This window comes from Talpa europaea (assembly GCF_964194135.1).
Source record: "Talpa europaea genome assembly, chromosome: 3".
Classification (NCBI taxonomy): Eukaryota; Metazoa; Chordata; class Mammalia; order Eulipotyphla; family Talpidae; genus Talpa; species Talpa europaea.
In genome coordinates this window covers 84,770,553-84,798,239 of record NC_140069.1, presented here as the reverse complement: position 1 = coordinate 84,798,239, position 27,687 = coordinate 84,770,553, and the positions used below count along the sequence as shown (strand labels likewise).

The following is a 27,687-nucleotide window of genomic DNA, read 5'->3' as shown; positions in this document are numbered from 1 at the left end:
GGAGACTGTGAACTGTGGCCTTTTCTCTTACCCAAGTAGATGGTGATTCCAAATTCATTAACATTTGTTAATAACTTGTTTATATGTAGAGTTCCAGTTGTGAGTTCACAGCATTGTCAATTGCATTACCCTTACCACTAATTCATTGACAACACTGGTCCCAGTCCTGAAACTGCATACAATACTCATATATTTTATTTTAGAGTTTCTTTGTATTCATATGATGGAACTTTAATAATGGACAAACTGTAACAATCTAACTTTCATGATTTTCATCCTATACAAAGATCTACATTTAGACTAAGATCCAATGAATTTTGAAATACATTAAGATGTGAAATGTCCCAAAAGGCAGTTTTACATGGTGGTTAGAACACTGGCTCTAAAACTAGACTGGGGTTTGACCTCAGTTCTGTATTTTATTAGTGCAATGATTTAGGTAAGTTAATTTTCCTCTTCTTCCCTCAGTTTTCTTACCCATATAATGGGTTAATAATAATAAAAACAACCTCTTAGAGTTGTTTTGAGGACTATCTGGGTTGATAAATGTAAAATATTTAGGGCATCACCTATAATCTTAGGGAAAGTATGGCCATTGGTTTTGATTAGAACATGTGTCAGGAATAAGGAGTGCCAGGTTTCTTGAGCTGGACTTCCCATACAGTGGAACTTTAGGTTACTTTGGGGAATTTCATTATTCTTTCAACTAAAAAAAATTAATTGTATTAGGTAAATTTGTGGGATAAAGAGGATAAAGTGTACAATAGGCACTTGATATCACTATGTAATTTTACAGTTGCTTTTCAATGAAAACATAAGCAGAAGGAATGCCACAAGAATATATTCAGACCCACCAGTCCTCTAGCCTAGACCAAGTTCCTGGTATTTTTTTTTTCACCTCCAGCAGCTGGCATTGCATCTTCTCCCTAGTTGCTGCTCAGTAAATGCTTGGTGTGTTGAAGGTCAAGTAAATGATACCAGTTAGCTAATACTGAGAATGCAAAGCTAAGCAAAATTCCTCTGTCTTCCCCATTATCTAGGGAGAGATATTAACACATGAATGCAAAGTTGCATTGTAATGAATGCTCAGAAAAAGAGGAAAATGATGCTATCAGTACCTCTAGAACTGGGATTTTACCTGATGAGAAACCATCCTTGTAGTCAGGTTGCTTAAAAAAAAAATTGAAGGAATAATAGGGATCTACTAGGAAAAGAGAATTCCAGATAGAGAGAACAGTATGTGCAAAAATACTGTGGCAGGAAAGAACATGGCAAGTATAAGGAACTGAACAAAGGTTAGTTCTGTTAGGGTGGTGAATGAAGAGGCAAGTGCTAACAGATAGTACCGGACAGGGCACAGGACCATACTACGTGGGGACTAACAAGTCTTATAAGAAGCTCTGTCTTTACCCTAAGAGCAAAGGGCAAGACCTTGAAAATTAAAAAAAAAAAATGAAAGATTGCAGAAATGAGGGGGGTATGAATTGGAGTCTGCTAGAATGGATGCATGTATATTAGTAAGTTCTTTGTTGGAGCCTGAACAAGAGATGATATTAATGTGGGGTAGATTCTGTAAGTGTGGAGGCATGGTAGAGGATTAAAGAGGGAAATGGATTTGTGAGAAATTTAGGACACATATTTATAGATATTGCATATAGTGAGTCAGGGAATGAGCTGTGTCAGGAATGACTCCTGTGCTCTAGCCTTCCATGAGATAGAGAATGTTGGAAGATGATCAGGTTTACAAGAGGAATATTATGGATTTGTCTTTGGAAGTGATGATTTCCTTTTGAAATTCTCTTTTTCCTGACTTATTTTACAGAGCTTTTACCAGATCCCATTTCTTTTTATCCACCAGTCTGTTGTCTTTCCCATCTCACCACAAGTCATCTGTGTTCTTCCACTCCCAGCCCACTTAAACACTGGCACTCTCCATGGTTCTGACCTGAGCCTTTAGCTTCATTTATTACCCCACACCCATGCTGTACAATACAGTAGCCATATAAGCACTTGAAATGTGACTAATCTGAATTTAGATATGCTGTATTAAATACAAAGGTGTAGCATTAAGGTAATGAAAAATAAAAAAATAAGTTTTTATAATGTCTAAATGATAATATTTTTAATATATTGAGTTAAGTAGATGTTATATTACTTTAATACAACTAGTAGAGAACTGAAAGTTGCATAGAGGCTTGCTGTATGTTTCCTTAACAGTACTGCTCTAGACAGTGACCTCACTGTCACCTCATATCTGGCATCTTGAGCCCACAGAACTACCTTCTGTCCCCAGAATATTTCAAGTCACTTTATGCCTCATACTCTATCCTTTTCCTGAAATTTTATTTCCCTTCTTTCCTACCAGTTAGATATGATTTCTACTTATTTGTTCAGAACAAATATCTCCTCCACTATGAAATTTTCCCCACTCATTAAGGTAGAATTAAAGAGTTCTACTTTAGAGTATGACAACTTCTTTTAATATCTTTTTATAGCAAATCACATGTTTGTATTTTGTTTTATATTCATTTTTTCTCTCCAGTCAGATTGTAAGTATCTGCAAAGTACAGGTACAATCTGATTTATATTTATAATTATGTAACCAGGCACTGAATACCAAGCTGGTACTCAATTAAAATTTGGTGAAAATCAATTGAATCTACACATATTAAACATCTAACAAGTAAGTAACTGATTCTGACTTAGATGTTTTATAGACAATATCTTAACTCTTCTCAATAATCCTGCAAGATAAATACAATTACTCTCATTTTGCATATGAGAATCTTGCAAAAAATCAGGCTGTTAGTAAATTATAGAACCAGCATTCAACTAGATGGAATGACTCTAAAGTCACATTTTTCCCCCTGTGATTGCATGCATGATGAAAAATGGATTAAAATGTGGAGATTATATTTCTACATCAAAATGGGAAAATATGTATTTCCTAGTATTATCGGAAAATTAAATGAGATAATTGTATATAAAGTGTCAGGACATAATAGGTTGAGATGTTGTGCTCCATAATAGGTTTGATTTCCTTCAATCTTGAGGCCCCACAGCATATGGATCCTTAATTTCTGAGGAAGATCAAGGTCTTCTTAACCTTGTGGATACCCTTATACATGTTTACACTCATGTTCATACACATTCATATTTGTATGTAAGTCATGAGAGACAGAATATCTGTTTTAACCCAGCCCTTTTTGTTTATTTCTCAATGGTTAAAGAAAGTGAAGTAGAGAATTAATAAACATTTTGCAGGTATTCAGTGTGCGTGTGTGTGTGTGTGTGTGTGTGTTGAAAAGGGTTGGGGAAGGAATATCAAAAAAGGAAGCAAGCCTGGGGTCCTTCTAGGAATATGCTGCCTTGGTAAATTTCCAGAAAAATCATTGAATAGATTGCCAATTCCTTTCTTCTTATTCTATCTTACCCAGCTATGATATTTTACAGTCATGACCACTTCTTACATTACCTCCTCAGGAAACTTTGTATGAAAAGGGGGAAGGCAAAAGGGATAAACATTCATTTTAGACCAATATTGTTCTGTGGGTCCTACATTGAGATGCTGGGCTCCTGAGAAATTTAATCAAATGAAATGTGAAATAGAACTGTGTTTAGGTAAGGGAAAGCTATCCTTCTATAAGCTTTAGGTGCCTGTAATTCCCTTGAAAAGGAAATATTAAGAAATCTCTGTTGTAATTGGTACTTGACTAAGGCTCAGTGGAGTTCATGATCTCAAGGGCAAATTAACTCCTCTTCTTGATTCTCTTGATTCACATATTTCATGGTAACAACAGAAATACAATGCCTTGTCCATAGGGGAAATTTATCATCAACCTGTGCTCTTCTTTGTTTCAGATCAAACATACAGATAAATATTGGTAGTGTAGGGCTTCCTTCCACTACTTAAAAATCTCAAAACAGCCTCCAAAAATATATAGTAAATAAAATATACCATATATTTAAAAGCCTTTTGATCAATCACAGAACCAAAGGTATAGATTAAAAGGAATAGGAAATGGCAGAATAAGTGAACTTGAGGCATTATTATTATTGATATTATCATTTTAATGTGTTCTATCTCTCAAACTAGTCCTTTGGGTTTAGGGATTCTGTCTTAAACTTCTTTGTATTTATTTTATTACCTGCCACATAGCAAGTATTTAGTGTTCTTTGCTGAATGATGGAAATAGTCAACCAGAGGTGGTATAACTAACAAGTAGATTACAATTTGAGTGGCGAGCACAAGAATTTGTAAAGAAAATGTATTTGAAGTGAAAATTTAGAATCTTTAAGGAACTGGATATTCTGCAGGATTTAAATTGAACTTTGATATTAAGGAAACATCTTCTAATTTAGAGAACTTTTTTATGTGATATTATATATAAAGTAGTTCCATGACTAAGAACATGTAAAAAAAATAATAGCAGTTATCTGGCTTCTCCATCAAATTTAATCTATGTATGGAAAAATGAATATAACCTAGAATTTTGAAGGGAAAAATTCAAGTTGATTTATCTGTCAGATTGACTTATATTCAAAGGGATGAACAGAAGATACTTTTTAGTTCAACCAATTCAATGCCAAAGCTTCATAAACTCTCAAAATCAGTATTGATTTTGAGACAGATTTTTTAAAATTTGTTTTGATTTGTCTTAAACATGTGCATGTCTTTTGGGAAGCTGATTTGACTCTGACCCTTTCTCTTTTCTCTTCTCTTTCATTTTTGCAATTGGTCAAAGTCAGTGGTGCTTAAAAGTAATGACTCTACCATGTTAAAAGTAACTAGGATCTAGTTACTGAGTCAGGGTGAATTGAGCCTTTCTGATCAATGAAAATCCCCTTGTTCCTCCTCCTTAATCTGTACCATTGTATTGTTGGTTAGTGTAAGAATAAGGAGGGAAAGCTTCAATTTTAATGAAATTTTAGATAGCAAGTATTCATTAACCAGCATGAGAGTATTCAGAAAACTTTCTGAACATAAATTAAAGATAGACGTGCAAATAAATGAAGGAAACAAGCCAAAAATGAATAGTGGTTCTGGATGGTTGTTTTTCTTTTGTGTATGTGCTTTTCAATATGACAGATTTTCTATAATAAAATATATTATTTTGGGCCTCCCTGGTGGCCTATGGGTTAAGTCTTAGCATTATCACAGCTACATTCGATCCCTAGCTAGGGAGCTAACCCACATATAGTGCAGCAGACCTCTCCTGTCTCACTCACTGCTCCCCTCACCAGTGTAGTTCAGTAGATCTGCCTGTTCTGCTCCCCACTCTGTCTCTGGTGAATTCTTTCACACACCCCCATCTCTGGTTACACCCCCATTCTTCTACACAAAAAAAAGTCTAAAAAAATTTTTAAAAGTAAATAAAATATATTATTTTGATCAACAGAAAAAAAAGCATTATAAAAAAGGGAAATTGTAATCTTAGCCACTTTCCTTTCCCCTAACATCAAGCCAAAGGATTAGAAGCCTGAGAGACCTGGAGAACCTCTTCCTGAGGGTGATAACTGAGGTGTGTTTGGGCAGGTCAGGTAACCAGCCTGGGGCTCAGGTTCCTCATGTGAAATGTAGGAGTTTGAGTGCTATAGTCTCCTTTACTTCTCTAACATCCAAACTCTTTGATAGGTAAGCCATGCAGGAGATTGGATTAATCACAAATGCTTCCGGCTTCTAGTAAAGGACATCTTGACTAACAGTGGCTTAAGTCATCCTATAAGAACTCTTGATGTTGAGTAAACAGAATGTTTGAATGTATTCCAGGACTGGATCAGTGGTTTAATGAGGTTATCCAGGAGCTCGTTCTTTTAAATTTTTCCTGTATTGTCCTCTTCAAATGTTGGCATTCATTGAGAGATTATTGCCCGTGGTTATAAGACAGGAATCATGTGTACAAGGAGAAAAGAAGAGGCAGAGGCAATAAGGTCTCCACACCTCATTTGTCAGAACTGAGTAAAAGGACCGAGCTAGACTAGTCGCTGGCCAAAGGAAAAGGAGATCCTAGATTTGCATCAGACCAGTTATTACCATCTTATACCTCTGCAAGCAAAGAATAGTTTCTCACTGACCTAAACGGGTAAGAGTTCTATCTGCATGAAAGGAGAGACAGAGAGGGGATGGTCGTTGGATAGGAAATGGATGTATGTGACAAAAGCACTTGATAAAATTTTGTTGAACAAATGAGAGTGACATGTCGTGGATCCTAAAAACTTTTGCTTTGTGGGCCCCTTCCATTATAAAATGTGCTAAAATTTATATTTTACAACTGAATTAGCATGACAAAAGTCAGCCAGACTGCATTCTTTGTTACGTGTTCATTATTATTATGCTTATTTTTTATTCTGATTTTAAAAATGAAAATTAAAGCATTTTTGTGGACAGTAGATACTGTGCCTACATATATGCCCAGTGATAATTCAAGCCTGGGTCTATGTTGTATATCCATGAATTGTAGACACTGAGAGCCGTGACAGTGTGTTACATTTCACTGAAGCCTTCAAGTCCCTATTGCATCACGATACATCGAAGAGCTGCTCAAAAATTAGTGCTGAGGTGACCTAACATCTCAGTGTTCCTTCCTCTAGGGTGAACCAGGTCCTCCTGGTCCTTATGGTCCTCCTGGAACCCCTGGAATTGGACAGCAAGGTATTAAGGTAAAGATTACTTGTCTCTATGCTCGCTGATGATTATTGCATTTATTGTAGGGACTGGGGAGCTGTGACTTGAATTCTGCTCAGTTTTACCCTCATCGATGCAGGGGGGATGCTTATAATCTGGATGCTTGGATAGAGAAATGCTCTGGTCCAGGCACTTATGACATCAGTGATCAATGTGGTTTGTGTGTGTTGGAGTGAAAAACTTGCTGAATTTCAAATACCCACCATTTTTCCAGTGTACTTCTAGTTCTGTTGTATTTTCAAGGAACTTACATGTTAACATGCATGTTATTGGGATATAAAGCATCTTAACGCCTCAACTATCTTCTGCTCTCATCATAGCGCAGAGAGGCAGAACCAGAGGATCATGACACTGAATAAGTAAATGTTGACAGAAACGATTTAGGGAACTAAAAATCACTGGACTGGCCCAATACCTTGGGGTACTCTGCATACACAGAATGTACTAGAACAGAAACATTTATTTTAAATGGCTTTTCTATGTTTGGGGACAATACAACTTTCATGCAGGACTAATTTGGAGAATAGTGCAAAACTGTGCACTCATTTTGTCATCAGGGATGGCATTTAGATAATAAGCACATGGAGACTTCAGAGAAGGTGGAGTTTATATTGGCAATGTTACTGGAAAATAATTCTGAAAGAGATTAAGCATGAAACTGAACTAAAAGGAGGGGTGAAATGGAAGAGAGTAGGGATAAGGGTGGCATTCCAGGATGGCAGTGAGAGGGCAGGGAACAGCATCACCCTTGTTAGCTCAGTCATCTCTGTCACCAAAATCAGTCAAAATGGCTGTCCGTCCTGACAATTACTACACAATTGTTTCTGGAAGCTGAAAGGACTGTATTGGTTTTAGACAAGAAGAGATGATGGACATTTTAGGGTGATTTGTTCATTTAAATTCAAGCCATTTCTCCTTCTCTAATTTATTTTTTTATCGTTGTGGATGTGAAATGTTTGACGATGTTAGTATTTATCTTTGCTGAAATCCCCAGAGTACTTTGAGTTATGTTTATTCTTTATTTAAAAACTCAAAATTTTATTCAATTACTTTTTTCTCTTAGGGAGAAAGGGGCCAGGAAGGAAGAACAGGAGCTCCAGGTCCAACTGGAGTTGGTGAGCCTGGTCAACCAGTAAGTAGCAAAAGATTTTAGATGGGATAAACAGGACTAATAAATTGTGTGCATGTGTATGTATGTGTGTTTTGTGTTTACCCTTTATTTTATTTTTTTCACTTTTTGAAAAAGCACTTGAGATGTGATTTATAGACAAAAATCTGTACATATTTAATACTATAACTGGATGAGTTTGGAAATAACTACATACTTGTGAAACAATCACTGCAACAATGCTGTAAATATAACCATCACCTGCAAGGATTTTTCCCACCCTCTTCATCATCATCATTTTTATTATTATTTTGTACATGAGTGTGTGAACATTAAATACAAGATCTATACTCTGCCAAATTTTAATTATACACTGTTGGATTTAGAAATAGAGAATGGTTTGGCAACAACTCCTGAGGCCTAGTTAGGCAATTCATATAATCCACAATCTGTGTAAAACTGAAATTCTACTTGCAATGTGACTCTGAAATAGCATTCTCAGTCTCGGGTTCTACCTCCTGTGCTATTTAATTTTTTATTGAATTAATATGTCACCCCACCATACCCACCACCAAAGCACCCACAGTTCTTGACAATAGAGTTCTTATGTGTTCTTTCTGGTTAGACAAAATCATTAAATTAAGCCATGTTGTGTCTTTTTTGGACAACAAAAGACAATAAATATGCAAGGACACATTTTTCATAATCTATGTGTTATGTCACATAATACACAATTAAACAGATTATCCAAGAAGAGTTCACAAGTGTCAAAATTTCCTAAGATGTAGATGTACGGATTCAGGCCTAATGTCTACTCTAAAGTTGAATTTGCTGTAATGATGGAAAAGTTCACTAAGAATGAGCCCGTGCTCATTACTTAACCCAAGGGTATATACTAAAATTAGGATTAATCATAGTACACAGGTAGTACTGTGTTTTTTGCAGCTTCTACCATAAATTCCTTCAAAAGAGATCTGGAGAGGAAATGAATAAAATATGACTATTCTATATAAGAAGTTTCTTTGCTTTTCTTATAGTCATTGTTCTAAGAAAGAACAGTAGCTGAGTTGCTGTGGTACAAATTCAAATGACTTATTGTGAATAGTTGATACCAAATTGGTTTTGCATTGCATGGTCTCACATGTGTAAATAGAAACAGAAACTCGTGCTTTCTTGCTGTACTCTGTGAGTCAGATGGCAGCATGTTATATTTGAAGGTTAGGCTTTGGCCTAATGTCTAGATACACTAATTCAAAAAGAGAGCATTTTTATGAAGGGAAGATACAAAGAATTGCTTATCTAGAGGTCAGTGTCTCACCAGTTTATACTAACCAGTTAGTGCCCTTCAAGGTCAACCATTGGGAGAGAAGAAAACAAGCTCCCTGAAGACAATGCTGGCTCTTCATTGGAGGAGCTGGAAACCTAAAAAAACTAAAAGGACATTGGCTAAAAAGGTACAGACCCAGATAGGTAGCCATGTTTGGGGAAATACAGCACAAGTTTTTAGCAGGAATAAAAAAGTCTTTTCATAGTTCTCTGAATAAGTGGCAATAAAAATAAGATTCATATTTCTCTGCAAAACCACTATGATTTGTCCAAAAGAACCCTGGAATTTTGAAGCCAACACAAGACTTCCCCCACATGCCTATTTTTAACTTAAACAGTTGCTGCCTTGCTATTGAATCTAGGAGAGACTGTGTGGTTAGCCATGAGACAATACATGACCATATATGTTGAATTATTCAACATGAAGTGGGTGTTATTTGTAACTTTAAGATACCATGTGCAGAAGTTCATCATTAACTCTTGAAGACACAAATAGTTACATGGGTATTTGATTTAGTGTCCCATAGTATCTACTCCATTGCTGCTTCTCCCAAAATTCATACTTACAACCCAATATATGGTATGGCCAACTGGGTAAGGAACAACAAAATTGATCATGTTTTGCTGGCCTACTTGGAAACAGATTTCTATAGCATTATTTATCCTCATGAACATAGAGTGTGAAGATCTCTGTACCCTATGTGAGTGCTTACTAAAGAACTCCCTTTTAACAAGGCTAATATGGATACTCTTACTGCTTAGTGCCCAACTTGCAAAAGGTACACAGAAGCCACATATCACTTTTCTTTGGAAAAGGCCAACATACATGTAATATGTTGACTACACTGGAGCTCTTTCATAATGAAAAACCTCATCCTTGGAAAAATAATGCAAGGACTCAGATGGCCACAGTAGATGGGGAACAGGCAATTAATTAAGGATTTGCCGTTACTCTTCACCACTGAGGGACTTACTGAATATCTTTTCACCATCATTGTAATTTCATATCATGGTGGGTCTAAATACTTTTAAGGTGAAATAGAAAAGGTAATGACCTCTCTCTTATTATATACCTCTAACTTAACACAAAGTAAACCCCAACTCCTTTGAATCTCTGTTTTATCTGTGAATTGCTGAATTACAAACTATCTCAAGACTTGGTGTCTTAAAACAACAATTTTTGTAATTAATTGTAATTAATTGGTTGTAATTAAGTGGTTGACTGGAGAGTTCCATATAATTTGAAGTTAGTTGAAGAGCTAAAATGATTGGAATATTCAAAACAGTGTCACTCACATGGCTGCCATTTCTCCAGTCACTGTTCCCATAATAGGTCTAGTTAACATTCATCACTACACAGTTAACATTTTTCCTTGAGATGAAACTTCTAAAATTTACCATCTTAGCGACTTTCAAGTAGGCACTACTGTATTATTATACCAGGCTGCACATTGCATCCCCATGGCTTATTTATTTTATAATCAGAAGGTTGTACCTTTGACCACACTTACCCATTTCACACACCACCGCACTCTCAATTTTGACAACTGTCAATCTATTTTCTGTATCTATGAGCTCAAATATTATGTAAGATTCCACAAATAAGTGAGATTATATGGTGTTTCCCTTTCTCTGCCTGACTTATCTCACTTAGCATAATGCCCTCAAGTCCATCTATGTGGTGGCAAGTGGCAAGGTTTCCTTCTTTTTATGACATTGTGTGTGTGTGTGCGTGTGTGTGTGCGCGCACGCCTGCACATTACATTTTATTTATTCATCCAGCAATGAGTACATAGGTTGCTTCCATGTTTTGGCTAATGTAAACAATGCTGCTATAAACATGGAAGTTCTGAGAGCTTTTCTATTTAGTGTTTCTGTTTTCTTTAGATAAATTCTCAGAAGTGGAATTGCTGGATCTGATTCTGTTTTGTTTTTTTTTGAGGAACCTCTATACTTTTTCACTGTATCTTCACCAACATTTGTGTATCTCTCTCTCTCTCTCTCTCTCTCTCTCTCTCTCTCTCTCTCTCTCACATATATCTGTCCTAACATCTGTGAAGTGGCAGCTCAATTTGATTTTGATTTGCATATCCCTGATGATTAGTTCACCTTTTCAGGTACCTGTTGGCAATCTATATGTATCCTTTGGGAAAAAATCCTCTGCCTATTTTTCAATATATATTTTGTATTATCTCACAGCTGTGCTTACTGTCTTAGCATACTGTCCTCTTTGCTTTTTTAAAAATTATTGAAGAACATTGGTTTATAACACTTTACAGGTTCCATGGACATGATTGTAAGTCAACATCTCTGTACTACATTATGTTTACCACTGAAAGTCTGATCCACCTTCATGATAAAATTGACCCCTTTTACTCAATGTACCCACCCATTTCCTCTTTCCCTTCTGGTAGCCACTAATTTGGTCCAATAATCTAAGTTTATTTTTGTTACATTCTCTGTCTATCACATATGAGTGCAGTCATACAGTGTTTGTTTTTCCTCTATCTGACATATTTTCTAAGTATAACACCCTTTAAGTACATCTATGTTGGTGCAAATGGCAGGATCTTGGTTTTTTTTTTTTAATAAAAGGGCTCTTTGTTTCTTGTATTTTCTACTCTTTTCCTAAGATATTAAGAATCTAGTGTTTTATTTTGTTTTTTGATTCTCTATTATTTGATATTCTCGGGGAAGTTTATGTTATATTGGCTCTCTTTTACCTCTTATGAATTGTTTGCTTGAATATTTTGTATTTTTGTGTTTGAACTCATCGACAGATGAGCTTCAGTTATGAAAATCCTAAGTGTTTAATGTGGAAGGTATTTGAGGGGAATTTACATTTGCATCTCTAATGTACTCCAGGTGTATCCTTGGTACTGATGTCAAACTAAGCTAATCATGGATCAACTACATGAAGTCAGTTGAAACCCATATTCGGCACAGGACCAGGTTAGGGATTTTCAGGTGCATTTAGAGCCCAAGCCAAGGCAGACAAGATTCTTATCATTCATGTCACTGTGTTGATGGGATGGTTTTTTCCTGTTCTGCTCTTTCCTTGAAGATGTACACCTTTGAATGCCCTAGAGTTATGTGGGGATCTCAGTTCTTACTCTTTTCTCATTTTCCAGGGAGTGAGTCAAAGTCTTTAGTCCTGCCTTTCCCCAGCTTAGATTTCCTAGACTTATTCCCACCACGCAACCACACATTTCCAACCAGGACAGCTATAGCCATCAGCTTATGTACACTCCAGGCTAGCGTTCAGCTCTTTTTTGTTTTGCAAGCCTGTGGTTTTTCTTATTTTCTCTGGACCTCAAGTATGTTTTCAAAATTCATTTTAAAGAAAAATTTGTGTTACTTGCCACTCAGTGTGCAGCTAGAAATTTTTCACAATATTGCGAGAACATGAAATTCTTACAAAGAACAAATTCTTCTTTGTTTGCTTTCCAAGCCTCAATGACACATATCATAGTGATACTCTAATTTAATTGGGAACTGAAATTATAACAAGGGTGAAAAGGATCTCAAATGATATATGAAAATGTTCCACCAATGTGTCACAGTGAAAAATTAACAATATTGGCTTCTGTATTATTTAGATATAATATAAAGATGGGGATTACTCCTGAAGGGAGCAATCAAATACTGTACAAAATTAGCAATGATGTAAGAAATTAAATAAACTAAGTTAAAAAAGACTTATCTTAGGAGTGACAAAGGTTCTACTGAAAACTTTTTACATTTTTTTTCTTTGCCTGACTCATTTTGAGTGTTTTCACGTTTAGTACTATTCTCTTTTCAATTCAACAGTAGTAAAAATCTGCTGGTAGACTGAATTAATATGCCAGATCCATGACCTAACTGTCAACTATCATCTTTAATTAAATGATTAGCACTAGTTTTGTGCTGTGGGATAGAGGACTGATTCATGAAAAATAAATTGGTTCAGATTGTCAGGGTGACCTGTTTGTTTTTTTGCACAAGGTTATTCAGAGAGCGATCTGTAAAAAATACTCCCTGAATTAGAATTATAGTTACTCTGAGCCTAAAAATAAAGTTGATGGCACTGTTTGAATATTATGGATAGCTTTGATGATTTGGCAAATGTATCTTTAGTACCTGAAATGTATATTAATACCACTTTATAGATTAGCCTCCCTATTGAGATTAAAGAAAGTAATGGACAATCATATTTTATCTCATTGTTAACATCTCAAATAAAACATTTTACTGATGAGACTGTGTTAACTGATAATTAGATTCCTCCATTATATATTTTTATTAGGAGTACTCATTAGAAGCAGAATAATATGTCATAGTTGTAATTGGGTCTCATGGTCTTTGAAAAGGACACTGTGAATTTTATAGATGCATTTCTGCCTTTTTAAAAATGTTCCATTGGTATTTTCTTAATGAACTAAAATCAAAGTTTATTTACCTAAGTATCTGTTCTTTTCTCTGCATAATAGTCATCTTGCATTCCTGTTTAATTGGACAATCTAAGCATATACTGATGTTTTGGAATACAGAAGTCCCCTCTTATTCCGGAGGATGTTCCATGTTTCCCAAGGGATGCCTAAACCGCAGATAGCACCAACCCCTATATGTACTATGTTTTTTTTTTCCTATTCATACATATCTATGACAAGGTTTAATTTATAAATTAGGCGCAGTAAGAGATGAACAACAATAGCTAATAATAAAATACAGCAATTATAACAACATACTTCAATAAAAATTATGTGTATGTGGTCTCTCTTTTTTTAATCTCTCAAAATATCTAATTATATGAAATATTTGCAGACTCTGGTAACCATAAACCTCTTAAAGCAGAAAGATGAGGAAAAGAAGCTACTGTATTACTTTGATGGTGCAGAGTAATCCAACTTTGGATCACTGTTTGTTTAATGCCCCTGACTGTTCAAAAGCTTTAACTCTATTTTCAGCAATGTGGACCATGTGCCTCTCTGAAAAGCTTCTATTAGTTTCATCTTAATCTAGACAGATATACTCTGGAAATGCAGAGAGGGAAGGAAAGTGCAGTGTTTAGTTTGTACGATATGCCTCTCTCCACATTGCTTAATTTAAACCATTCACTCTAAGTCTTATTTGTAAAAACTTCCATAAAAGGGTATTCTTAGCAATTGCAGGACTTAAGTAAAATAATTTTGATAATGATAGCTGATATCTATTAGATGCTTAATATTTAAGAGCTTAAATCTCTCTGACTTAATCTTTACATTAATACTTGTGGTTGAAGTAGGCACTATTGTCATCATCATTCTGATCAGTGTGCTGAACTTGAGAGAGTTTAATTTACTTGTTTAAGATTAACTGCTAATTTGTAGCAGAGCTGGGACCAAATGACACCAAAATCTGTTTTTAAGTGTTTCGTGCAAGAACGTAAACTCCATGAGACAGGGACCAGATCTGACTGCTGTTCTTAGAACCTAGCACAATGCCTTCTATCTACTAGACATTTGATAAATATTTGTTGAATGATTGAATGAAGAAAAAATTGAACTCTAGAAAGACTTTCTTTTATTTAAGTAGTGTTATTCTCACTTGTTATATCACTGGGGAAGAGTAATTTACCAATTTTTAAAGTTGAAGTGTGTGATGTTAACTAGACATTTGTCCCCTTTAGTTTGCAATCTAGTTTTCATGCTTATTTTTCTCCTAGCTAATTATGTTAACATTGTAGTAAGCTGTCATGGATAGTAGCAATTTATTTAAGGTCTTGGATTGCTAAAAGCTAGATTTCCCATAAGCATAGTAATTTAAGTTGAATTAAATGGTAGTTAAAATAATAACATCTTTATTAAATTGGTTATGCCCAGAGAGTAACAAAAATTCTCTTTTACAATATACAATATTAGGAAAAGGTGGAAAAAACAAACATGGAATACAATTAGCTTTCTTTCTTACAGATCCACAGCTATAATCAGTCACTGATTAGCCTTATGCTGGATCCTAGTCCTGCTCATGCAGAAACCAACTCCTAAAATTCTCTGGGTTACTGCGTATCAAGTACCAAGATCATCCAGCTTTTGTAATGTGCTGGCTTTGGAGCTTCTGGGAATTCAGTAGATCTTAGTCCATCATAGGTTTGTTTCCCCAGCAAGCCAGACCTAATTGTCTTTTTAGGTCCGTTAGTGGTAAAGGTCCAGTCTGTGTTTCTAAGATTCTTGTCGTTAGTCTGTTAATACTTTTTATACTTTTTTGGGGGGAGGGTCTTCTTGCCAAGAAGAAAAAGGGAAAATTTGTAGCTTTAAAATTCCTGGCTAACATGACGATTAGCTGTTTTATTTTTCAATTAGTATGTTTCCTGCTAGTCCACTTCAAAGCCTTGACTATGTTGTTGTCCTTTCCTTTTGAGAGAAGTGACTTTCTGAGCAACAGTCACATGGACTTTTTAAATTTAATCACAGAAAATCATGTTTCTCCTTAATGATTCTATCAAGATTCCTATTTGCTCATAAAGCTCCAATGGATTCAACCCGTTTCTAAAGATTTCAAGTTTGAATCCAAATTTATCAGGCTAGCAATTAAAACAGAATTCAATACTTTAAAACAGCTTGCAGTGATCTCTTCACAGGACTTTTGGATAGTTAAATTATTAAATCACTGCAGGCTTCTTTAAGTCACGCAATCCTAGACTTTCAAACTTTCTTCGGAGGATTTATTTCCTAATCCTTATTCTGATGCATCATCTCATTTCCATTTTTCTCTAATTTGAGGACACTAGAATAGAAGAACATCTTAGCCAGTCACATAGCATGAGTAATTAATATTTGGGGAATATTATTCTTCATAACGCTACACTTTTATTGATCAGTATGGAGCTTACTAGATAGGAGTCTCACAAATAACTGAAATAGGACTCTATCTTTGCCATGCACATGTAACCTGTAACAATAACCATGTCCTTTCTTCCCTCTTCTCCCTTTGTTCTTGCCTTTTTTCACTCTCTCTTTCTCTTCTCCTTTCCTGATCCCCTTTATCCTAACCAGGGTCCTCGTGGTCTTGAAGGAGCACCAGGAGAGAGGGGCATACCCGGAGAAGGATTTCCAGGGCCAAAGGTAACGATACCTTCTTCACTTGTATAAAGTGTTCTGTCTGAAATGTCACATTTTAAAAATTTGTCCTAGTCAAATATCAGCAGTTGCATTTTTTTCCTGACCATCTCCACCTGTTCAGTGAAAGAATATGCCCATTTCCCCTCAACATGAAGTGACAGTGAAATTTGCAATTATAAATCAGTAATCAAAAGACTTTTGAGTCTCCCTGGATGCCTAGGGGTTAAGTCCCAGCACTATCACCGCTACTGCCTAAGTTCCTGAGTTCGATGCCTGGGCAGGGAGCTAACCCACATGGTGCAGCAGAGCTCTCCTGTCTCACCCGCTGCTCCCCTCAGCAGTATATTTCAGTCAGTCTGCCTGTTCTGCTCCCCACTCTGTCTCTGGTGAATCCTCTCAACTCCCTCACCTCTGACCTGTACCCCAGTTCTTCTACCCAAAATAAATAAATAGATAAAGACTTCTACTTCATACAATTGCCACATATGAAATGAGAAAAATCAATTAGTTTGGAGTTGGTAAAGCCACAGTGAAAAATAGCACCTTTATGCTCAGAAGTTGCTATTGAGTACAGCTATAACAAAGCCTTAGCATAGTTTGTTTTGTGACACATATATTAGAAAGTCTAATAAGCTAATATGTAATAGAATTGTTATCAGTGTAATAAGAAAGGAAATAGAGGTGAAGAAAGAATCTGGAGTTACCTTATTACGATAAGGAGATATATGTTAGGAAAAGATTTACCTTTTATCTGGCAATTAAGAATTTGAATTTTCCTGCTGCTTGCCATATATAATTCTTGGAGCTCAAGTTCCTTTAGACCAGCATTTGGCAAACTTTTTCTGTAAAGGATCAGAAAGTAAATTTTTTTAGGCTTTGTGAGCCATTAGTATCTGCTGCAATTGCTTAACTCTGTTGTTGTATCACAGTCATAAGCAGTGCATACAATGAGTATGACTATGTTGCAATAAAGCTATATTTACAAAAAACAGGCAGTGGGGTGGATAGGGCCACAGGGCTCTATTTTGCTGTCCCCATGGTCAAGGCTCTTTACCCACAATCGGTGGCACATTTGCCAAAAGTCCTATAGGACATGATTTTCCAATATACTTTGAGCAAAGTCAACAAAATTTCAAAGCAAGGATACACATTGGGGACCTTCTTCCTTTTATCAAGTATTTAACCCAAACATACACATACATGCTAATTCTAAGTGTCTAAGATCTTTCAATTTAGTCATCAGTCAGATCACTAAGCTAGGACCTTCTCATCATGGCTTCACACTATAAAGTGTATTATGAGAAAACTGAGTCTCAACTAGAGAGAAATCAATTAGATAAAACAAATAATTCATATGAAGCTATGAGAGACTCCTGGGTTGAATTTTAAAGAGGTCCTTGTTAACAAGTTTTAATTTGTCATAAGACATGGAGATAATATACTAGATAGAGGGATATTACTAGGGCCCTTGATTAATCAAAGTATCACTCAGAAGACAGAGGCTAGCAATTTGACACTATATTTCAGAAAGTTTATAATATATAGTTTCTTGAATTTGTTTGGCATATAGTAAACTACCCAAAAAATCTAGAAAACTCAAGTGTCCAAAAATACTTCTCTTTATAATCTATTTTTAAGAAAAAGAAATAAATGAGGAATGAGTAAATAAAGAAACATATTGCAGGATATTTCTTAGAGATAGTTTCAACAAATTTATACTATATAAGATGTGATATAACTCCATATTCATAATAGTTCACAGCTCTGCATTGCCCTTTATATCATCAAAGAAAGAACATGTTATATTTGGTGTTGTTTTAGGCACAAGTGAAACTGTGGAAATGATCAGAAGCACCCATTGGGCAGAATATTTCCTTCCCTAAACCTCAGGACCAAGGGAAGTTTCCTATTGTGCTACATGAGGCTTCTTTACAATGATGTAGGGAATAAGTAAATTAATTATATAGAGACATGAAGCTCTGTTTTCATGTCTTAGTTTCTTGCAAATATTCTTTTATTTTAATCTTTTATTTATTTATTTATTTATTTATTTATTTATTTATTTATTTATTTATTTATTTATTTATTTATACAAGCACTGGGTATAGTCAGAAGTGCGGGAGGGTGAGAGGATTCACCAGAGACAGAGCAGGGAACAGAACAGGCAGACGACGAAATACACTGCTGAGGGGAGCAGCGGGCGTGGCAGGAGAGGTCTGTCGTGCCATATGGGACCCTCACCAGCAGCCGGAGATGAAAACCGGCACTGCAGAGGCTGCGGGCAGCTTCGCAGCCTGGCGCTCAACCACTGCGCCACCAGGGGAGGCCCTGATTTTACTCTTGATTAAACTAAATTCATGAAATTAATGCTATTTTTGATTGATTTTATGTAGTCTTTTTTCATGCAAATGCAGAAATGTTGTGACTTCATTGATATTTTACAACTAGTTTCTGTGACTACAGAAGCATACCCAAGGAGGTTTTCCATGGATTCTTTTAATTAAAGTTTGCGATTATAAATTCTAACTAAAACATTTAATAAGTAGTCTAATCCTAGCAAGTATTCATATTCTGATATGTATGGAACCAACTGCAGCAATGTTGAAGAAATGGAAGGTGATTAGCTAAGTTGTACTATGTGATTGAATAGTCTTCCATTTTTTATTGTATTGAAATGGTGCTCTTTTCCAGCTTTAGTGCTGATGCATATTTGTCCTACTTGGACAAGTTACTAACCTTTGAGTCAGAATTTCACATTTACAGTGAGCAATGAACTTGCATGCTTTATATGCTTTAATTATTTTAAAATGCTGATTTGTATTAATGAACTGATATCTTTCCCATGTACTTCCAGGGTGAAAAAGGTTCTGAAGGACCAATTGGCCCACAAGGATTACAAGGCCTATCAATTAAAGGGGACAAGGTATCACAGAGTATATAACAGAAAAATGAAAAAAAAATTTATGATTCTTTAAGTATGTACATTTATGAACTGCATACAACTATACCACAAGACCACGGTTACCTAGTCAATTATAAATCAAGTATATGAAAGGTAAACTAAGTAGGATGAATTATGATCTAGAAAATCCTATCATATATATTTAGAGTAATATCTCCCTTATTTAGATTCCGACTCCCAGAAACCCTATCATTAGCCAAGCAGCCTTGAGGTCAAACAGCGAAAGATACCTCTTTTTAGTAGAGAAGACAGTTGTTAAAAACATTTTGACCCTATTACAGAAGAGCATGTATTCTCACTCAAATATACTACCTTAAAACGGGGCTCAGGGCCTCCCTAGTGGCGCAGCGGTTGAGCGCTGGGTTGCGAAGCTGCCGGCGACCTCTGCGCCGCCGGTTCGATCCCCGGCTGCTCCCCGGCCACCTGAGGAGGGTCCCACATGGTGCGCAGACCTCTCCTGCCGCCCGCTGCTCCCCTCAGCAGTGTCCTTCGGTCCTTCTGCCTGCTCTGCTCCCCGCTCTGGCTCTGGTGAATTCTCTCACCCTCCCGCGCTTCTGACTGTACCCAGTGCATGTATAAACAAACAAACAAACAAAACAAAACAAACAAACAAATAAATAAATAAAACATGCCTCTATAAAAAAAAAAAGAGGTTTCTTAGGAAAGTTTAAAAAAAAAAAAAACGGGGCTCAAATAAGGGAACTCATTTAAGTAAAACAGTGTTGCCTTCCAACAAGCACCCATAGAGATTCACCTAAAGTTGAACAAAGTTAGATTTATTGACTCATTGCTGACAGGGAGACCAGAGGGCATGAAGAAGGTATCTCAACTCAGTAAGAAGGAGTACAAGGATTACAAGGCCCTATATATTTTTAAAAAATATAGAGGATTGGGGCTTGTGTTAGTTGATACAGGCAAGTTTTCATGAAAGCAAATTGGATGCTAACCGGAAGTGGGGACAATTTTTTAAGATCAGACATTTAAATGACTATTACCCAAGATATGGGAAAATGGAGCCAGGATTAATTGTAATTAGTGCAGAAATAGCAGCCACACATTTTATCCAGTATAAGGGGATGTTTGATAATTTTTTAGGGGGTGTGTGTACAGTGCTTGTGTCTGTCTGTGCTCAGGCATTACTGCAGAGTGGTCTTGCTCTTGTTTTGATCATCATACAGTTGACCATGTTTGAGATGATGCTCTGTGACACTCTTTATGGTCACACCATGCCTACCTGTAATATTTTTCTCTTTCTCACTAGTTACTTATTTTCTTTTAAATAGCTGCACATTGTACCCAGATTGGGCTGGGGACAGAAGGTACTGTAGGTCCTAATAAGCCCCTAAAGGCCAGTGGGAAAGGAAAGCTGCCAGAGAAGAGGGGGATATAAGTAGCATGCAATAAAACAGAGAACTCCTATCAGTTTAGAGTGAATTAGAAGAATATGATATTCATGATTTTCTTACATGCTGTGTTTCAGGCTTGAATTACTAGTTTCTTTTATTTACTAGTAGCCTTCTCTTTTGGACATCTGTATTTAAATGGCAGACATTTAAACAATGACTTATTCAAATTTTAGATGTAGTACGATTCTTTGTTCAAATAGCTCAGCTCTGGTTGCTATTTCCCTTCCAAAATACTCTAAAAATATGTTAAGATGCTCTTTTGTCCTTTGGAACAGTCAGAACTGCGTATGACTGAGTGGTTGTTTTGTGATTTTAGAAAATTAACTTTTTCATACATTGTTGACAGGGTTTCTGTGTCTTCACATTTGGGGTGCATGCAACGAAAATACAATGAGTTATCAGGACATTATCACGTAGTGATTGCAAAGCTCTCATCTGCTATGCTTTTACCAAGTCAATATTATTTTTATCTTTTTGCATATTTGTCCTTCTTGGACAAGTTACTAACCTTAGAGTCAGAATTTCACATTTACAATGAAATTCTTTTATATGTATCTTGGTACAAAGACTTTGGTGTCCCTCTTTCAAGTAATAATATAAACACCCACATGATAAGGGCTTTCAAGTACATATAATAGGTACAAAACAAAGAAGTAGTTTTGATGCATATATTTAAGTGTAAACCACAGTGCACACAAAAGTGGATCTCTGTTTAGTGTTTACTGTGTATTTGTACAATAGCGGTTATGAGTTGGATTTTGGAGTGAGAGACAGTACTTGAATCTTGCCTCTGCCGTCCAACAATTGTGTGATGTGGGGCAAGTTGCTTAACTTCACTTGGAGAATTAGGGATGCCCATGAAAGGGTTTTTGTTAGAGTTAAATGACACAAAGCATGAAATGCATTCAGCTCAGTGTCAAGTACATGACAAGCAATCACATTCTGACTCAGAATAATTCAGCTCTGAATTAGAACTAGAGTCCAGTACATTTCCTTCCATGGTATTATTTAGACTGGGCATTGATACAAAATGAAACACTAAGAAGCACATTCCAGGGCATGTGTTAGGGACATGTTCAACATACATTTTAATCCATGAAGTATGTTCTAATCATATATTTTTGTTCATAAAAACATATTTATTTAGCCCAGGCACTGACAAACTATAGGGTTGGCTGCCTATTTTTGAAAATAAAATATTACTAGAATACAGGCACACCTGTTCATTTATATTGTCTATGGCTGTTTTTTTCATGACCAAAGCAGCAGTCATTAGTTATGAACGACCCTCAAGCAAATTCAGCTGTTTTAGAAAAAGTTTGCTGACCCCAAAGTAATCCAAATACAAGTGACATTAAATAAAAGACAAACTCATGCCATTTATGGCAACATGGATGGAACTGGAAAGGATTATGCTAGCCGAAATAAGTCATAAGGAAAAAAGATGAGTATCGGAGGTTTCACTTATATGTGGAATATAAAGAAACTGAACAAAAGGTCAAAAGAAAGACAAAACTAGCAAGCTGACCATATATCTGAGGCATATAGCTGGGGAGGGGGAGAAAAGGATTCAAAACAGGGAGGGAATAGCACAAGGAAATATGGTGACAGTTCATGGGTGATGTGGTGGTGGGAGGACTATGGGGTCTACACCTGAGGGAAGAAACCACTGTACAAAAATGAACAATGAAAATTTAAAGAAACAAATAAAATGAACTTCTTATGGTGCTCAATCCAGTGGACAATTCTCAGTGGTTAACTACTTGACTTATTGGTAGCCTCTGGTCCTCATCTTTTTGAAACAAGCTCTTCACTGGCTCTCTCTGACTGCACCTTCTCAATCCCCACTGCTGGTTCTTCATCTCTCTAATCTCTCATACTTATAGTGCCCAGAGTGCTCAGTCCTTGACCCTTCTCTCTTCTCATTCTACTTGGTAAACTCACCCAGTCATGGCTTTCAATACCATCTATATGCTGGAGGCTCCCATATTGTTTCCAGTCCAGACCTCTCCCATTATCTCCATTGGATGTCTACTCTGGGCATCTTAGACTTAACATGTCCAAAATGGGGCTCCTGATTTCAAGACACCATCCCCTTCCCACCTCACTTTTCTCTCAGATTTCTCCTCAGTAAATGACAAGTTTATTCTTCTAAAGATCTCTAAGACATCTTAGGGTTGTTTCAGTCACTAGCAAATTCCGTTGATGTTCCTTTCAGAATATATCCAGAATTTGAGCACTCCCCACCATCTTCACACCAGTATACTGGTCCATGCATTCATCACCCCTCTTTCAGTCACTGTTCAATACACCTTCCTGATTGAGCTTTTCAAAACTGTCAGCTCTTTCACTCCTTGCTCAAAACTTGCTAGCGGCTTCTTAGCTCATGAAAAGAAAAATCAAAATTCTTACTATGGTCTAAAAGGCCTTGTTGACCCTTCTGCCTGACCCCACTGCCATACCACTCTGACTACATCTTCTAACACACTCCCTCCCGCTCATGAACTCTAGCCACAATGTGTCCTTGCTATTTCTGGAACATGCTAGGCACTGTCCTTGCACTATTTGCTCTGCCTGAAATGCATTCCCTCCATGTTTTTACCTGGTTCATTCCCTCTCATCAGTGAGATCCTCTCTGTTAGCCTTATCCAAAACTGCAGCTGTCTTCCATGTCTTATTTTTCTGTTTAGCACCAATCATTATTCAATATACTATTGGCTTTATCTATTCATCTTGTTTATTATCTTCTGGTTTCCCTAGTAAAATGTTAGCTCTATGAAGTCATTCATTTTACTGCATTTACCTGAGAAAATTTCTTAATTTTTAAAATATATTTTGAAAAAAGATTTGAAGGTGAAAAAGGTAGATAGAAAATTTTATAACATTTTAATTCAATTCTCAAATTCTATTTTTCTCATACCCTCTGAAATTTATAGTTTTTAATATTTATGTTGCCATCCAAAGAGGAATTATTTTTGTCATTGTAAGAACCACTTAGGAATATTTTTGCTCTTCTGAGAAAAAAGATTGATCAATATAAATAAAAGCAAATTCTCATCAATTTAGATTAAGTATCACAAACATTATTCACTATTCCAGCAAATGTTAACGATATTTAAAAAAGAATGTGGTTTTCTAACTTTCTGGTTTTCTAGATTTTTAACTTTTCTGTCTTATTTACCATACAGGGGGATTTGGGACCTGTGGGGCCTCAAGGACCAATGGGAACCCCTGGAATTGGGAGTCAAGGGGAACAGGTAATCAATGCTTATCCCGTCCCCTCAGTACAGAACATTCTGGACCAATCTTGGTGCTCACTGAAGGCCAGGCCTGCTCACACCTATGAACACATTTAATAGTCAAATTACAATAGAAATGACATCATATAGTGAATATAAGGAGGAATAAGATGGTTTTATTAAAATTTATGTTTTAGAACTTTCAAAGATGAAAAAATAAACTGTATGCTTGTTGATGTAATTTTTAACAGTAAAGCTTAATTAACAGAGTAAGAGTTTGGGGTTAATAGTTCTAGTTTCTCTTGGGATTAATAGTTTATTGACCTGTTGGCTTGTATGTTTTTTTTTTTCCCTTTGAAGCTTTGTGAATGATTAAATTCCCCTGCCTCACAATATCAGCTGAGTGGTATTTTCCACTTGCTAGCCATGCAACAATCTAAAATGTATCACACTTAAAACAGAGGTAACCACTTAGTTTATGGGGCACCACTCCACAAATACCTGGCATTTATAAATGACACTTGGCTCCTCTTGGTGAGAAGAAAGGAGAGATCTTTGAGGAGGTCTCTACATTCATAGCTAAGGTTACTTCCAAGAATCTTTTGATCATAACTTTTGGAAAAGCTGGGTAATTTTGTTAGATCTAAATAATGTGAGAAAAATTTAACAGTGCTATTTACCTTCATTGTTGATCATAGGCTTTTAGCTACATAACCCCACTTAATCATGTGACCAACATATCCAAATATATGCTGAATATCCTTCTCATAGGAAGTGGCAAATGAGTTTGATTAAAATTTTATGATTAAAATAATTCATAATATATGTATTATTCTGTTGCCTAGAGAATGACTACTACTTCCTTCATCTAGGATAGTGGGAGAAGAGAAGGATAAAAATTAAGATAATTCCAAATCCCACTGTTGACATTAACTCTGAGTTTTTTCTGTCTAATTAATTAGTATTTTTGTTGTTGTTAACCCAAGCAACAGCGAAGATGATTATTTCTCCTTTTCCCATTTCCTTCCTCTTGGCAGAGGTTCTAGTGTAATACATTAGGAAGATTAAGGTGCAGAAGTCAAGATAAATCTGTAAATATTAAGTGCTGGATATTTCCACTCTACAAGCTTACATTTTGTCAGTGCCACCAAGCATTTTCAAGCTTTGTGGTTTATTTGCTGATCTGATCCCTGAAGCAACTGGACAGCGCTGTCACATCCTGGGCCTTGTGGTGGTCCTGGCGCTGAGTCACCATTATGAGGCTGAATGCAACGTTCAAAGAAAGCCAAGTCTTTCCAGATGGCCTGTGATTCTCAACCTCCCACCTTCAGCTTCCTGTTGCCTTTAATGCTGGTTCTCCATGGAGGTTGCTGTTCTTCAGCTTCAAAAAAAAAACCCAAAAAACAAAAAACTTCTGACATTTCATTTTCTCACCCCCTTCTTGTCTTTCCCAAGAGAATAAAACTTTTTAGGGGAACTTATCCATATCGATCTGGCTCCTGTTGGGGAGAGTGAATGGAATGTACTGTTTGTAAGCTGCTTTGACCTAGAAAAGAATTTGTTTGCCCTTTTAAGACAAATGATTTAAATTCTACTGAAGTCTAACTTCCATTTATTCGGTATTCACCTTTCTTCTTATCCTTAAGTTAATGTTTATCAACTGAATTCCTTATTATCCTGTTATTGTTAGATCTTCCTATTTTTCTTACAGAAATTAATTTCCCTATCATTTGTTTGTGAGGGATCGTCTGTGTCCAGCAACATGTTTATAATATCCCCCAAGTGGCCTGCAGATTTCCACTAAATATTTGGGGACCTGTCAACTTTAAGTTTTTAATGAACTAAAGTGCAACATATATAACCACACACAAGTGTATAAACACACACACAAACACACACACACAAACACATATCCCTTTGAGTTTCCTGTCCCTCTGTATGCTACTGTGGTCTACAATGAAGATCAGGAAGGATTCCATCTTATAACAGTTCAATAATTATATTGAAATTAGCTTCCTTAATTGGTTAGATTGCTTCATCTTCATCAACCAGAGAAAATGGGAATATTTGTAATTGAAAAATGAACAAACAGCTGTACCACCTATCGAGGGGAAAGGTCATGGCGTTTATAGTAAAATAATCATGCATCTGTAGCCATTATTAGTACAGTCATGACTTGGATATAAGCAACGGAAAATCTAAGTTTTTGCTCTCATCATCCCTTAATTTTTTTTTTCCCATTGGGAGAAGGCTTTTCTTTTTCCTACAACAGAAAGAAGTTATTAACAGGTTATAGAATTTTTCTAAGTTGCAAATTATATCATAATTGTGTAATAAAAATGATATAGTCAATATTTCAATCTTTCTTTTAATCTTTACTTATCTGCAGAAGGCCCTGCAGGCAGAAGTGTGGTCCTTGGGAAGGAATATATTTCTCATCCCTCCCAGGGTGAATCCAGTATGGGAGGAGAGAGAGGAGAAGGAGATTCTTTCTTGGTGGTCTACTGTCAAATGGCTTTGGGATCTCTGGTCTTAGGAGAAGTTTGATGCTGACACTTCCTCCAGGGCTCTTGCACTGGCTCTGGGACTGCCCAGCCTAGCACATGATGAAGGACTCTCGTCCTGTAGTTGTTTCTCCCTGTCGCCCTCTGCTTTTCTGGGGATTTACTCTATCCTGACTCTCTGTTGGAGTGGCATTGCTCTTCCAGGTCCTCTTGGAAAGGATTCAAGACCGTTCCAGGTTTACTCTGCTTCATACCTCACGTATATCTGGTTCACAGGAAAAAACCTTATCTGACCTGGTTGTACAGGCTGATCTCACCCATTTCTGTCTCAGCTCTCAGAGTCCTTTTTTGTTTTCCAGGCATTAGTCAGCCAGTAATCCCTGGTGACTCCAAGGCAAAGATCAAGGTCGCCAATGGTCTCATTGATGTTCCCTTTCTAGAATGGGGTAAAAAGCAACTCAGCCCCCTCCATTTTTTCCAAAGAAAACTATTTATAAGATTACTTTCTTCAAAGAAGAACTTCTAAAGTCCTGTGTTGTTTCTTTTACTATATCCACAATATGAGTGAGGATCAGTGTTTTGAGCATTTGTCAGTTTGATGACTGCTGGGTATTACTTCTTATGCACAGATCCAATCTTCATTATGACATCTTAATTTATATTGTGTTGTACAGTGAAGGCATAGGCTTGCCTGCATGAGACCGAGATGTGAAATAGGTTAAGAAGATAAAATTTTATTTTTCTTATTGAAACCACCAAGATGATGTGGTAGCTCCATTCATCAGAGTATTCACCAGAGACAGAGTGGGGAACAGAACAGGCAAATTGACCAAAACACACTGCTGAAGGGAGCAGCGGACGAGTCAGGGGAGGTCTGCAGTGTCATGTGGGTCACCTCCCTGGCCAGGGATCGAACTGGTGCTGCAGTGGCTGCAGATAGCTTCATAGTGCTGTGTCTTAACCCCTCGCGCCACCAGAGAGGCCCCAGGGACTTTTTATTCTTTCTTCATTCCTGTTAGTCTGATGTGTGCCCACATGCTCCATCATAGCCACCATGTCTGAACTTCAGTTCCTGAGGAAGGGGGGTAGGGAAGGAGGAAGATGATCTCTTCCTTTAGCATGAGATGGAAATTGCAAACATAATTTCCATTCATATTCCACTGGCCAAATTCCACTCCACATGGCAATACCTAGCTGTAGTAGGGACTGAGAAATCTGGTCTAGGTAGCTATGTGGGCCAGATTAAATTTCCCTTACTATGGATAAAGGGGAGAATGCCTATTATGGTTCAACTAGCAGCTTTAGTCACCCCCATTTCAACAACTATGTGTAATCTATAATAGGATATGAACTAAATTTCACTCTAGAGGATTTGAAA

General features: G+C 36.5%; 1 protein-coding gene across 1 annotated transcript in view; it reads left to right on the top strand.

Moving 5' to 3' along the window:
• COL28A1 (collagen type XXVIII alpha 1 chain) overlaps positions 1-27,687 on the top strand; it is a gene marked incomplete at both ends in the record, with an annotated part of 147,014 nt that overhangs the window by 34,300 nt on the left and 85,027 nt on the right. The window contains 5 exons of the mRNA XM_084230583.1: positions 6,592-6,660; positions 7,749-7,817; positions 16,133-16,201; positions 19,053-19,121; positions 23,755-23,823. Of these exons, the coding sequence (XP_084086709.1) occupies positions 6,592-6,660; positions 7,749-7,817; positions 16,133-16,201; positions 19,053-19,121; positions 23,755-23,823 (345 nt within the window). The remainder of the gene's footprint in view (positions 1-6,591; positions 6,661-7,748; positions 7,818-16,132; positions 16,202-19,052; positions 19,122-23,754; positions 23,824-27,687) is intronic.